The sequence below is a fragment of the Vombatus ursinus genome, unplaced genomic scaffold, assembly GCF_900497805.2.
Source record: "Vombatus ursinus unplaced genomic scaffold, bare-nosed wombat genome assembly UNPS02006874.1, whole genome shotgun sequence".
Taxonomy (NCBI): domain Eukaryota; kingdom Metazoa; phylum Chordata; class Mammalia; order Diprotodontia; family Vombatidae; genus Vombatus; species Vombatus ursinus.
This window is the reverse complement of record NW_020946652.1, coordinates 3168862-3182687: the sequence shown is the minus strand read 5'-3', so window position 1 is coordinate 3182687 and position 13826 is coordinate 3168862. Positions and strand designations below refer to the sequence as shown.

At 41.0% G+C, this 13826-nt stretch overlaps 1 protein-coding gene across 1 annotated transcript; it reads left to right on the top strand.

Annotated features, from left to right (window-relative positions):
• The first annotated feature begins 1217 nt into the window (after window positions 1-1217).
• On the top strand, window positions 1218-8941 carry GMNC (geminin coiled-coil domain containing). The gene is made up of 5 exons (XM_027848773.1): window positions 1218-1234; window positions 1821-2089; window positions 3944-4032; window positions 4671-4787; window positions 8229-8941. Exons 1-5 carry the CDS (start codon window positions 1218-1220, stop codon window positions 8877-8879), a joined length of 1143 nt encoding a protein of 380 aa, XP_027704574.1. The 3' UTR covers window positions 8880-8941.
• The last annotated feature ends 4885 nt before the right edge of the window (window positions 8942-13826 follow it).

The window sequence follows — 13826 nt, the reverse complement described above, 5'->3', positions numbered from 1 at the left end:
GCGCTCCAGGCTGCGGCTCCCGCGGCCCCAGCCAGCAAGATGGTAAGTGGGGAGCGGGAAGGCAGGCGCCTTCGCCTTGGAGCTGGGCAAGAAACTGGAGCTGGAGATTTAAGGCTTCTTCCAGCCGGGAAGCCAGCTTTCTCTGGCACCTACGACTCCAAACAGGTTACTCGCTCCCCTTCCTCATTTCCCCACCTGTCTCTATCTGTCTTTCCCAACCTTCCTCTGAGGCTTGCCCGGCCCTCCTGCTCTCGGACCCAGGGCCGCATTCCCGGTCTCAGGATTTCTTTGCAGACTTACAATCCCTCCTCACCTCTTTCACCTCCCCACCTCACTCTGCTTTGATTTGCAGCTATTTGGAGCTTTTCTTGTGGCTTCCAGGTACTGGTTATATAATGGAGAAGCCCTTACTGAGCACAGGGAGTGAGCTTCTTGCAGAAAAAAAGCACTTCCTAAACTTTGCTCAAATGTCTGGGTCTGTGGCATCCGAACTGGGTTGGCTTCAAAACGGGACCTTTTTCAACTAGTTACAGAGAAAATGAACAAGGCATGACTTTCCCTAACTCCCTGCCTCTCTCCCTCCGCCCTTTCCGCCTTTGGTTGTATTTTGCCTAAGAAAACTCTCATGTGGTAACGATTGGAACATCTTTCCCAGCCCTAACTCTACGGAAATAGGGGACTTCTGGAAGATTAAACATTTACCAATACAAAGAAAATGAGTTACTGACCATTAACCCAGACAGGCTGTGTGCCTGGTGAATGACTCTACCTGCTGGAGCCGGGCGGGATGGAGAAGGATTCCTTAGATTAACTGCTTGAAGTGTTGAGTGATGGCTATGCTGGAGGACCGAGACACGGGAATGAGAGGGACCTTAGTTGTGTCTCTTTTACATCCAAATTGAATTGCAGTTGTGAGATGGAGTCAAGACTGGAATTTAGGAGTAATCGTTCAGATGCAGCTGAGGGAACTCACCACACAAGCTTAAACACTTAAATTACTTTATTATTTTATGTACAAAATGTATGCATGTGTGCTTGCATCAATTGAAAAGTGCAAAACCAGCAACTTCCAGTGAAAGAACTAGGCTTGGAGCCAACTAGTCCTTGAGTATGTTACAGTATTCCTGGCCTGAACAAGTTGGACATGAGCTGTTTGCAGGAAAACAAAAAGAAAACATCTTTTATTTTTTATATCCTTAGTTTTTTTTGGGGGGGGGATGGGTTTCTGTCTCAGGTGAGTCAAGAACTGTTTCATTTCTTGGGGTCACTCCTCTTATTTTAGGATCCTCTGGCCAAATCAACGAGGAAGACAAATCTGGGGTCTTGCTAGTTTGGCTTTTGCCCCACTTTGTCCTTAATCACATAGAGTGATGCCTGACCAATGGGGAGAAACAGATCTCAGACTTTGTGTCTGCTTATAAAAGCAAAACTATATGTTTCTTTTTTTCCCCTTTTTTATTCATGTTTGGAGGGAGTGGTGTCGTAGACCAGCTTCAGCAGGTACAGGTCAGGTTCTCTGTTGTTTTCCTTTGTTTGTTTTTTGACAACCATTCAGTGAGCATATTCGGAACGCTAAAATTTTAGAATACTACTTAGAGCTTCTGTCTTATGTTATTTTCTTATTTAACCATTAAAGAACAAGAAATATACTAGAAAGGAGAAACGGGGACTGATTGGGATGCTTTAATTGTCCAAAAGGATTGGGTGTTTGGTTTTGCTTCCTGGTCAAAGCAAGAAGTAAAAAATTCTATTAAGCGTACTTTGGCCACTCAGAAATGAAGCTGAGGCCAACTTCTCCTACCTTCACTGTGTCTTTTAAGTGTATCTAATGTCTCCTTCCTCCTCCCACCTTTTCTGTCCTGCTTGGCATCACCCCACATCCCTGGACCCCACCCCTTGTGTTGTATTTTACAGAGCACCAGTCTCCCCTGCCAAGATCAGCACTTTGCAGGGGGCCAGGACTATAATTGCCCCCATTCCACCTCAACGTCAGCATCCAGTGTTGACGTTTCCAGGGAAACTTGGGTCTCCTTTTGGGCTGCTGGTCTCCTGGACAACAGAGGGCAGCAACAAGAGCCCAGGGCACAGGGTAAGTCTGGCTCCTCTGCTTTCTCCAACACTGCTCCAGGAGCTTTACGGCACCCACGCCCACCAGTTACACCCACGCCCACCAGTTACACCCAACACTGGAAAGCAGCTGGGAAGGTGGAGGGAGTTCGGGCTGGACAGAAGAGGGGACTGCTAGCTCATTTTCAAAGAAGCCCAAATCATCATGTATCCAAGAACAAAGGCACCTGCTGGTTTTCCTCTGGCAAAGAGGGAACCTAGGGAGGTCACCTTCTTGTGTATCAACTTTTATTTGGCTTTTGGGCCATCATGTGTGGTTCTGGGGAAGGGAAAAGGGCCATTGTACTCATTGGGTGATCTTTGGCTGGCCGGGCATTATGTGCTGTCCAATTTCATTGAGCTCTTTTGGAAGCGAGATGCCCATTTGAAGCTCAACCTTTCCCATTAGAAGAATCCTGTCTTGTTGGTTTGAGAGAAGGCAAGGATGCTCTTGGAGATGTTATCTCCAGAGTCTTGTAACTGGTAAGTGGTCATTCTATATGGCTAAGAGAACACTTGTGTCTTTGGTGAGTGAGCATGTAGGGGGTGAAAGCCCCTTCCTGCAAGGCCAGGGTATGTATTTGAATTCTCATACCATGACACCCTAATACCTAACTGTGATCAATATTGATTTAGTATTAAATGGTCTTCATTAATGATACTTATTACAGAGATATCTCAGTTTCTAAGAATGGAGGCTATTAGTTTGACCACACAGTACTTTCTCATAGGTAGTATATAGCAGTTAAAAGATACTGAAATTTTAGGGGGCTTGAGAGAAAGCCAACTCTGTTTCAGCCATCTATCACCATATACTTTGAAGTAAGATTAAACCAGGCAATTGAGGCCCAAATCCCCAACTCCTTCTCTCCCCTCTCCCACTCCTTCAAATGACCACACTTCAAGCCAAAGAGTGATTTTGAAATTTATTTGGAAAGAAGGTAAGAGAGGGATATTGCATGCATATATGACCCATGGAGTCATGCTATAGGCATTATTTTTTTTTAATATCATGTGGAAGTTTCCTTTGCTGCTATGATGTCATTAGCACTTCCTTAGGGGACAAGATATGGTGACTAGAGATGATGCAAGTCCAGCCAAATGACGCTGACGGTAGGATGTGTTACCCCAGGAAAGGTGCTTAGACAAGGATGGTCTAAACTCTTTACAATGCAGCTACCACCACATAGCTAGCTGTCCAAGGAAACATCTGCCCAGGCAGGAGATGGGTTTTCCTTGAGGACACAATTCCATTACCAAGATAGATTGACTCCAGAGACATTGACATAAAATCTCTTCGTTGGTTTGTGGTCCAAAGGTGGCAAAAAAAGATAGAATTGAACAATGTTCTCAATGGGAAATTACACATACAAACACACACATATGGGTATGTGTATGTTCGTGTGTGGTGTGTATGCACATTGCATTATATATAATTTCCACACATGTTTATTGTATAATACATTACATTGTTATGTATGCTAATAAAAACCACAAAAGCTTACTGCATTAATTTTTTTGAAAATACATGTGTGTGCACTTGTGTAACTATTGTTGATAATATTTTAAAATCAATATATGCACAATGACCAAGTTATCTTTATGGCCAGCAGAAACCAAATTCTATGGCTATATATATATATATATATATATATATTTCCCCCCCATGGACTCATATATCTGAAAATGTTAGATGGTGATTTTAGGATTTTTCTCTACAATCTCCTTGGCTGGAGTAATTAAGATGCTGACATTCCCTGGAATATTTCCAAAGCCCTCAGATAGATTCTCTCACATGGATAGGGCCAACAAAAGGTGTCTTTATGTCTTTCCCCAGAACAATGCAACGATTTTGATTTCTTGGTTCACGAGGATTATGCTGGGGCAGGAAATCAGCTGTCTTCACAACTCTATAGAAACAAGCAGGTAACCACTGATTACTGGGATAATGCAGCCCCCTGAGTCCTTACAGAGGGTGACAACTTCACTTGGCTTCCCCTCCTTCACTCCCTCTTCTCATTCAATAGATGGGATTCCAGCAATCACCAAAAGCCCAAGAAAGTCCATTGAGTGAAAGAAGTTGAGACAATCTTTTCAGTATAGCCGTCTTATCTTAGAGGTTTTCTTGTTTGCAGTGGAATTTAACCCAAAGTCCCATAAGACAAATCAGACTGAACCCAGCTCCTTTGTGAACTACAGAGAGCCAGGTTCCAGGAGAGCATTTTTTTCTGAGCAACCTTCTCTCTGTTGGAGCAACTGGGGGTGGTCCCTACTTTCCTGCATGCATGCATGTAGGAGTTATTCACCCAGAGTGGTCATTTTGGGAATGTCATAATCTTGTCAAATAGTTTGCAAAGAACAGGCAAAGTTGAAAGCTGAAAACTGAACAGTCAGATGGGGGATGGGAAGGACGCACTGAATGTCGGACTAGAATTTGCCCAAGATTGTCTTCATAAAGTAAACAAAGGCATAATGGAGTCTAAGCAGGCCCATTGGCCAATTGATAAAGTTACAAAGTCAATATTGGAGAACAGCTTTCACCATTGTGGGCATCTCCTCCCTAGCTCCAAGACACCCTGCTGCAGAAGGAGGAAGAACTCGCTAGGCTGCATGAAGAGAACAACAACCTCAGACAATACCTGAACTCAGCCTTGGTGAAATGTCTTGAGCAGAGAGCCAAGGTAGGAGATGCTTTCACTGTGAAGCCAGGAGGGAGTTCAGGGGTCAGGGAAGTGCTGGAGAGTATTCTGAGGTCCTGGAAGAGATACAAGACACTGAACAGGTGCTTTGGAAATACACTTTTAATTCCATGACCTTATAGCATAACCTAGCTTAATTAGTCAGTCAGCAAGTATTAAGTACCTACTGTATGCCAGACGCTGTGCTCAGGGCTGGAGATTCTAAGACAAAAGTGAAACGATTATTGCCTTCAGAGAGCTTACTTTCTAACTGAAGAGAAAAGCTGCACACACACACACACACATATACACATATACACATACATACACACACTGAATCACTGAATACATTGTAATTTAAGGCAGGAGAGCACTAGTATTGGGGGAGGGAGCAACTGAGTCGAGTTTGGAACGAAACTGGGGATTAACGAGGCACCGGTGTGACATGAGACATCCCAGTCAGGAAAGTTCAGAAAGAAACCCCTTTCATCTATATTTCCCCCATCCCACCCTACCCCAGCTTACAAACATACCAAAGGGGCTCTCCCAACATCCTGGGATGCTTCACCTTCTAGATATCGTGACACTGAGTGGACAACCTAAAGGAATAGCTCATTGATTACCATTCCTTCTCCTTTGCTCTTTCCTTCTTTTCCTAAAATACTGTTAAAAGGGGGCTTTGTTTAAGACAACTTCTACACAGAAAAGGTTACAGAGTTTGTTCTTGTACATACAGTGAGCCTTACACAGAGGAATGACCTTTTTATGGGTAGAGATAGAGTCCCAACCTTGACCACTTCTCATAAAATGTGGACTACTTTTTTCCAAGGGCAAATGACGAGTTTTGATAAGGTGTGCTCAAAGTTTTTGTTTGTTTGTTTGTTTGCTTTTGTTTTTGTTTTTGTTTTTTTTTTTTCTTTTGGTTTGTCAAGTCAAAAAGAATGTGGTTGTAATGCTAGAAGATACCACTGGGGCCGTCTACATAGATCTTGCCTGTGGTTCTGTGCTGCTCTCTTAGGTGACATGTTAGTCGGAATAAACATCCTAGGTTGAGTTGGAAAGGCAGCTTCAGGACAAGAAAGGGCAAGGTCAAAGAGAGAGGCTAATGGCAAATGAAGGAAGAAAGGTATGAAGAGAAGTGAAAAAAAATGGAATGAAATTCTATGGCAAGAATTCTTAAATTTTCTTAGGTCATCATCTTTGGTAGTCTTATGAAACGTGTCCACCCATCCTCAGAATCATGTTTTTAAATGCATAATATAAAATATATAGAATTATAAACAAAACTGATTATACTGAAATACAATTATTAAAAAAATGTTTGTTTGTTTAAATTTACTAGTGTCAGGTTAAGAACTCCCATTCTATGCTGACCAGAAGGTAGTTGGGCAAAGGAAAACATCTATCAGGGCTACATATTTTGCATTAGATTTCAAGGACCTAAAAGACATGAACCACATGCAGCAAAGCCTCTCATTTGGTCCCCTCCTTTTATCCTGCTTATTTTGCTGGGCTTCAGAGGTGTAAAGGGATAAAGACTGGTCAGATAATATGATTCTGAGTTCATCCAGTGAATGTGGCCACTTTCATTCTCAGTTTTCAGTCCTGGCTTCTTGCCAAAGTTCAGATTTAGTTGAGATTTAAAGTGTGATGTTAAATAGGGTGTGTCATCCCTCTAGGCTTAAGGATTTTTTTTCTAAGTATAAAACAAATAGCATTTTTGAGCATTGTGAAGGAAATTCTGAAATATACTTTAGAAATTATTACTTGTCCAGCCTCCCCCTTTTGTCCGGTCTTTTTTTTTAAACAGCTCTAGTGGGTTGTTTTCCTTTCTTTGTTATTTTATTTGCTTTATTGAGAGCCACTGAATAGAAAATTGTGTCAAATGATGCAGTTCAAACCGTCCAATAGCTGAAAACTCTGCTTTTGTCTGTTATTGCATAGCTCCCTGAGTGGTTATTACAGGTCATAGGACCATAGATTTCATGCTGGAAAGAATTTTGGGGTTGTCTGTTCCAGGCCAAGTGAGGAAACTGAGGCCCAAAGAGATGACTAGTCACACTGGCACCAAAAGGCAGGGCTGGGTTCTAAACCCAGGTTTGCTGACTCCAAATCCAATGAACTTTCCAATCTTTCTGCTGTTCCACCTTCCCTGAGGAGAGCCATCCAAAAGGTAGCTAGGCAGAGCCTTTCCCCAGGAGCTGTAAGAATGAATGGGTGAATCCCCCAATTGGTAAATGGCCAAAGGATATGAACAGGCAGTTTTCAGAGGAAGAAATTAAAACTATCTATAGTCATGTAAAAAATGCTCTAAATCATGATTGGAGAAATGCAAATCAAAACAACTCTGAGGCATCATATCATACCTATCAGATTGGCTAACATGACAAAACAGGAAATTGATAAATGTTGGAGAAGATGTGGGAAAATTGCAACTCTAATGCATTGTTGGCGGAGTTGTGAACTGATCTAACTGTTCTGGAGAGCAATTTGGAACTATGCTCAAAGGGCTATACAGTTGTGCATACCCTTTGGCCCAGCAATGCCACTTCTAGGTCTGTGTCCAAAAGAGATCATAAAAACAGGAAAAGGACCCACATGTACAAAAATATGTATAGCAGCTCTTTATGTGGTGGCCAAGAATTGGAAATTTAGGGGATGCCCATCAATTGGGGAATGGCTAAATAAGTTACTGTATATGAATGTAATGGCATGCTATTGTGCTATAAGAAATGATGAGCAACCAGACTTTAGAAAAACCTGGAAAGATGTATATGAACTGATGTTGAGTGAAATGAGCAGAACCAGGAGAAAGTTATGTACAGTAACAACCACATTGTGTGAAGACTGACTTTGATAGACTTAGCTCTTCGTAGCAATGTAAGGACCTAAGACAACTCCAAAAGACTCAGGATGGAAAATCCTATCCACATCCAGAGAAAGAGCCATGGAGTCTGAGTGCAGATGGAAGCGGACTGTTTGCTCTCCTTTTCTTTTATTGTTTTGTTTCATTGCTTCATTCTCGTGGTTCCTCTCATCAGTTCTAATTCTTCTTTACATCATGGTAATGGTAAAATATACTTCATATGAATGTACAAGTAGAGCCTTTATCAGATTGCACACTGTCTTGTGGAGGGGGGAGGAAAGGGAAGGAAAGAAAATGTAAAACTCAAAATCTTATGGAAGTGAACGTTGAAAGCTAAAAAGAAACAAATTAATGATTTTAAAAAAATAATGAATGCTTGAGAGACTATAATTAGTGATTATCAAAATAAATCAATGGTGTTGAGCTTCTGTTTTGTGTGTGTAAGTAGGTACTTGGGAACATCAGACACCTCCAATGTTTAGACTCTCTTCATTGATTGAAAGTGAACAATGACTTATTTTTTGAAGGCTCCTCATTTTCTTATCTCTTCACTAGTGTGTAAATTTTGTCTCCTCTAGAAATTGCTGATACAAAATGGACCCACCCAAATCTATGGTTGTACAGAAAATGGGAAGAGGAAACCAAGGGAGGGAAGGTACCCTGCCATGGATACCCCTCATCCCAAGAATGCCAAGAGAAACCTGTTTAGTGAGTTTGCTGCCTGTCAGGGGCGCCCAAGTCCTCCTGTGGACTCCTGGGTCCTGAAGACCCTCGGATTGAAAGACCTTGACACCATTGATGATAGTGTGCCAGCTAACTACAGTGCCGTGCTCTCTCAGCCTGAAAGGAACACATTCCCACAGTTTTCTGGTGAGGAGGCCAGCTATGAACATGGCATTGTGGGGCTGCCCACTTCTTATGAGAGTGCGCAGGTGGCACCCTTGCACAACACAGGCAGCCAGCAGGAGGACGACTTGGTCTTTTTCTCTGGAGTGTACAACCAACCAGGTGCTTTACAAACCATGTCTAACCTGGCCCCCAACCCTTTCCCCCCTTTCACCTCGCCTGGCTATACCCCTGATGTCTCACCCAACAAGACAGATGTGGCCTTTTCCACATCCCTGACACCCCACTGCCATGTGAAAACCCATTCCTTCCATCAGGGACAAGCCTTTGTACGGCGAGATGAAGGAGGCTGGAAGTTTACCTGGGTTCCTAAACAGTCTTAGGAAACCCTCACCCCCACCCCAACTAGTGAACACTGCCACAAATCTGCTGTGTGTTTACAAGAGCCTTCCCACACTGGACCCTCACCTTTTGGGACTGGAAGTAATATCTGAAGTTTTCCCTCCTCCCCTCCAACTTTTCTACTTTGCTTCTTCTCCTTCTCAGTCTTTAGGCTATTACTTTTCATAACCCACACTGAAACAGATCTGTTACTCTTTCACATGTTCCTTGGTTTGTTTACATAGAGACTCTTATGGTCCACTTCCTCCCTTAGACCTTGGACTTGAAAAGGTATTTTCTTTCTAGTTGTCTATAGGTTGAAAACATAAATACACTGCTCCCATTATAACCAGTCTGACTACTTCTCCCCTTTAGTTAAGCAGTTTGCACATTTGTGGTTTTGACTTTTGTTCTGAGTCTTGTTTTCTCCCTAAGCTGACTGTCAGAAGGTTTTCAAATATGTGGAATGTGTTTCAAGGTCATTTGTCTACCATCACCCTCAGCCTAGGCCCAAGCTAGCAAAGAGCCCCAACCATGGACAGGCAGTGTGCACAGAGGTTGTGCTCAGGGTTACGGCTAGCAGTGGGGGAGGCCTCTTTGCTGGAACAACCCAGGCCAGTTTCTTTTCCAGCAGCCACACCATGGACAGCAGCCACCTGACCTCCCACCCTCAGGGAAGGTGACTTGATTTGCAAGCTTCCGTTTGTCAGCTGCATAGAGGACCCCAGCATTTTGCCTCTAAAGAGCAATACTCAAAGGGGAGGGTTTGCATGGGTCACTGGGCATCCCTTTTTCTGTGTTGCCCAGGACAAGATAAAGCTGAGCTCTTCTGCTCCACTCCCAAGGAAAGCATGAAGCTGAAGACCTCTGAGCAGCTCTGCTCTTTTGGTGTACCTTCCAGAGATGCTGCACTGAATTAATGGAAAGTCTTTGAGTGCAGTGAAACACAGAATTCTGATGCCTTGTGATCTGATGGTAGAAATTTGTCTTGTGAAATAATCTGAAAGATAATGCTGAGTCTCTTCATTCTGACAGTGGCCCACTTTCCAAGCTAGTCAAGCCCATCTTTTTCCTCTGGGCTGAGGGTTGAATGATTAAACATCCCAAAATATAGTCCTTTAGGATTATACTAAGAAGTATGCACAGATAGGCTTTAAATTAAAAACCTGTGAGCCTGATGCTTTTCCCTCTTTACTCAATCAAAAATATCATTCATTTACAATAACTTCCAGCTTTCTCTCCCTCCCCCTCTTAAATATACTTTCCAGAAAAGGCCAGACTTGTACAGAACAAGTTATCTAAAACCTGGAGCCTAAAATTTTAAGGTTCATTTAATCATTTAACTTTCTGGTGGTGATTGATCTTTGTCACCTGTGAAATACTTAAGGCAATAAATGACTCCACAGTTAAGACGTGAGGAGAGCCCCTGAGCTTTTACAAGCTTAATATGCCAAGAATAAGCTTCATTCACTTTTCAAACTCTACTTCTATCAGATTAAGAGCTCTCAGAAAATTCAAGGTATCATAATCTATATCAATCAACCCAGGGAAATCCCCAGCACCCTTGCATTTTTATTTATAATTTCTTTTATAAGAAAAAAGGAGAGAGAGATATCTCCTTAGCAAATGACTTTCTAAAAATATATTTCTGGGAGAAAGGGAGGAAACAAGGCTGAAACAGGAACAGAGGAGAGGGAAATCCTTGTGAATGACTGTGAATTTTCTCTAAAATTTAAAAAAAATAAGTCAAGTATCAACTGCATAGTGATAAATGAATATTTTGGCATGTGTCCACTGCATTGATGTTGAAAGAGAAAAACTGAGTTATACTTCACGCAATGAATTCATTAGGAAATATGATTTATAACTTTTGAAATGATTTAAAATGAGATCAAAGTTTTTCTTTTTTCTGACAGAAGGAACTATTAGCACCTTTTCAAGAAAAGCAGATCATAGTAGAGAGTTCTAAGCTGAGACCTATAGGGTGGGGGCTGAGTAAAGCAGTGTCTTTCTTTTGTTTTCAAGGGTCAACTAGTAGGGACAATATATTCTGAATTGTGTGTAGAAAAGGGATTGATGAATTCCATTTCTTTTTAGTGTAAACACTAAAAAGAAATTGCTAAATGAGCAGACATTTGAACCCTAACAACTTTACCTGAGACAAACTGCAGCTTTCAGGATTTATGATCTGAGATGTCAATCAAGTGGATGCTGCTTCAGAGGTGTAGCTAGTGAGCTCATCACCCCCTTGTGTGGCTCTTAGCTATGTTCTCCACAAGTGAACCACTAAAAGGGGCAGGTGGCCTTCTTCCAGGTTCATTAAGTATCGCCTGTATGTTAAGGGAACACAAAGACTGTCCCATGAATTGTTCTCATGTTTGCCTCTGCTCTGTAGAGCCAGATAAACTTTGTGACCTTTATTTCTAGGCATATTTTACTACAATAGTAAAATGGTTATTTGAGATGGTCTGTGATAGCTATTTTATATGGTTTGTTACATTTTCTAAGCACAGTTTTTCTTCCATTTCATTTGAGTATCAATTAAATAAATTCATTTGTATATTTTCAGGTGTGACGTATGGGCACTTATTTTTCTGGATTATTATTTTAAGCATGTGGAATATATATGTGTATACACACACACACACACACACACATCCACACATTTCTGCATACATCTATCTTTCACTTTATCATGCATTATTAATTTATATGGACTCCAAATGATAAATTCTCTAAAAGCCTGAGAGTACCATTTGGGTGAAAGACCATGCTCTTTAATTTCTATAATTAAAGGTTTAACCTAATCTCTTAATTATGGACTCATTTCATTGCCCTCTGTCCTGGTTGAAACATGACTGGTATCCTCCCTTCCCATTATTTCCTATGTTAAGAGTCAGTTCGAGGGAAAACCAAATCTTTAAAACGGCCTTCAACAAATCCCGCTATCTATCTTGCCCTTTGTTTCTCTCTAAAATGTGGGTGAGGGGAATTTACTAGATTCTAAAACATCTGGCCTGGTTGAACTCCTATGAGAATGATGCTAAAATGGAATGGGTGAGAATTAGTGCTGAGACTAAGGCTAGAGGGATGAATACTTTTAAATATGCCAAGAAGTCTCCAGTATATAACCCAATGCTGAGGATTTTTGAACTTAATAGAAGTTAAAAGAAAAGGTTTTAATCAACCAAACTATGAAAGGAGGACGATAATTGACTTATATCTTAGAGACAAATATGATTTTAAGTCAAATGCTTAGCTTTCTTAGGATTTGCATCTGAAAGAGAACTTAGGAATCATGTTATCCAATCCCCTCATTGTACCTATGAAGGAACACAAGAAAGATAAACTGATTCAGTGAAGGGAAGTGGGTTGCTCAAAGTCACCCAGATAATAAGTGATAAGGCTGAGAGTCAAATCCAGGTCCTCACACTTCAAAATCCAGTGCTCTTTCCATGAACCAAGGTTCTGATCAGGACCTTGATAGCTCTGATTTTTGATAATTATTTTCCTGTAATTTTGAGACAAGTCTACATTTGCTCCTCTCGGCCAAGAGAATCAGAAGTCGTGAGTCAATTTTTTCATTCCTAATTCTAATCAAAAGTAACTGATCCTGTAATATTGGCTGCTATAAATTGTGTAAATATCTATCTTAACGTATTTGATTCATTTTGAGGCCTATGGGATTTTGTTTTTTCATTATGTGGCCACAGGCCACAGACATGCAAATATAAATTCTTATATTTGGTGTGCTAAAAATGTGAAATACAAGCTTAATTTAACATTCTTTTGTATGGTTTTGATTTGTGTGTGATATTAAAAATCTCTATATGTGAGTCAATTGTGTAATATGTTATGGCTAATAAAAACAGAAATAACCCAAACTGATATGAGACCATTTGTTAAAAGCAAGTTATATTGATTTCTTTTACATTATAAACATTTCCAGGTTACTCTAGTATATGAGAGGTCTCTTGGAACACAGTGAAACAATCAAGTAAAACAAATAATACTTTATCTTAAAGGGGATTCAATATTCCATATCTATAGCATCCCCTTCTATTTTTGTAGAAAAGAAAAAAATCTATTTTGTCTCCCTCCCACTGAAAATTCCTTATAGCAAATATGCTGAGTCATGCAAAATTATTTCCCTAAGTGACTGAAGAAGATAGAAGCATAGGTGGCCCATTCCACATGACATGTACATCTCCTCTGTGAGGAGGTGAGTGGCACGTTTCATCATTGATCCTCTGGAATCATGACTAATGATGGCATTGATCAGTCCTTCCAGCATTTTGTTTGTCTTAAAACACAGACACAGACACACACACACACACACACACACACACAGAAGAAATTATTGTTTTATAACTTGTTCTCCTTGTTCTGCTCATTTCATTTATTGTCTGTTTATAAAAGTCATAAGAATTGTTTTTTTGTTTGTTTGTTTGTTTGTTTATCCCAGTATTTGGTGTTCTAGTATAGATTATCATTCTGGTCTTGTTCACTTCCCTCTCTATACAAGTCTTTCCATGTCCCTTTCAAATCATCTCCTACCTTCTATAACACAGTGCCTTTTACAAAGAAATGCTCACTTGTGTACATCCTGGCACATGGCTCTTTGTTTTCTGTTGAAGGAAATGCAGTTCCTTTGTTTGGCATTTCTGGCCCACAACAAATTCTTACCAAGCCATTTTTCGAGACCTATTTCAGAAGATCCCCCTCCAAGTACTCCAAATTGGCTTCCATGCCATCTCCTTTCTCCTGAGTCAGTCCATTCAGGCTAACCAAATGCTTCCTAACTCAGCCTTCCAAATCTTTCCCCTCACCCCCCCCACCTCATATGCCTCATAGCATCAATGTTAAGGATTCTCAGTGTGGAAACTCCCTTTCCTGACATAAATTGGCAGCTTTTCTGTCATTTAGTTTTAGTGAGTTGCGTGGAGGTG

What these genes read in the sequence shown, in the direction of transcription:
- GMNC (XM_027848773.1), top strand. An exon ending in ACAAGAGCCCAGGGCACAGG is followed by an intron (nt 2,090 to 3,943) that starts GTAAGTCTGGCT and finishes GTCTTTCCCCAG; the next exon opens with AACAATGCAACGATTTTGAT. An exon ending in GTCTTGAGCAGAGAGCCAAG is followed by an intron (nt 4,788 to 8,228) that starts GTAGGAGATGCT and finishes TGTCTCCTCTAG; the next exon opens with AAATTGCTGATACAAAATGG.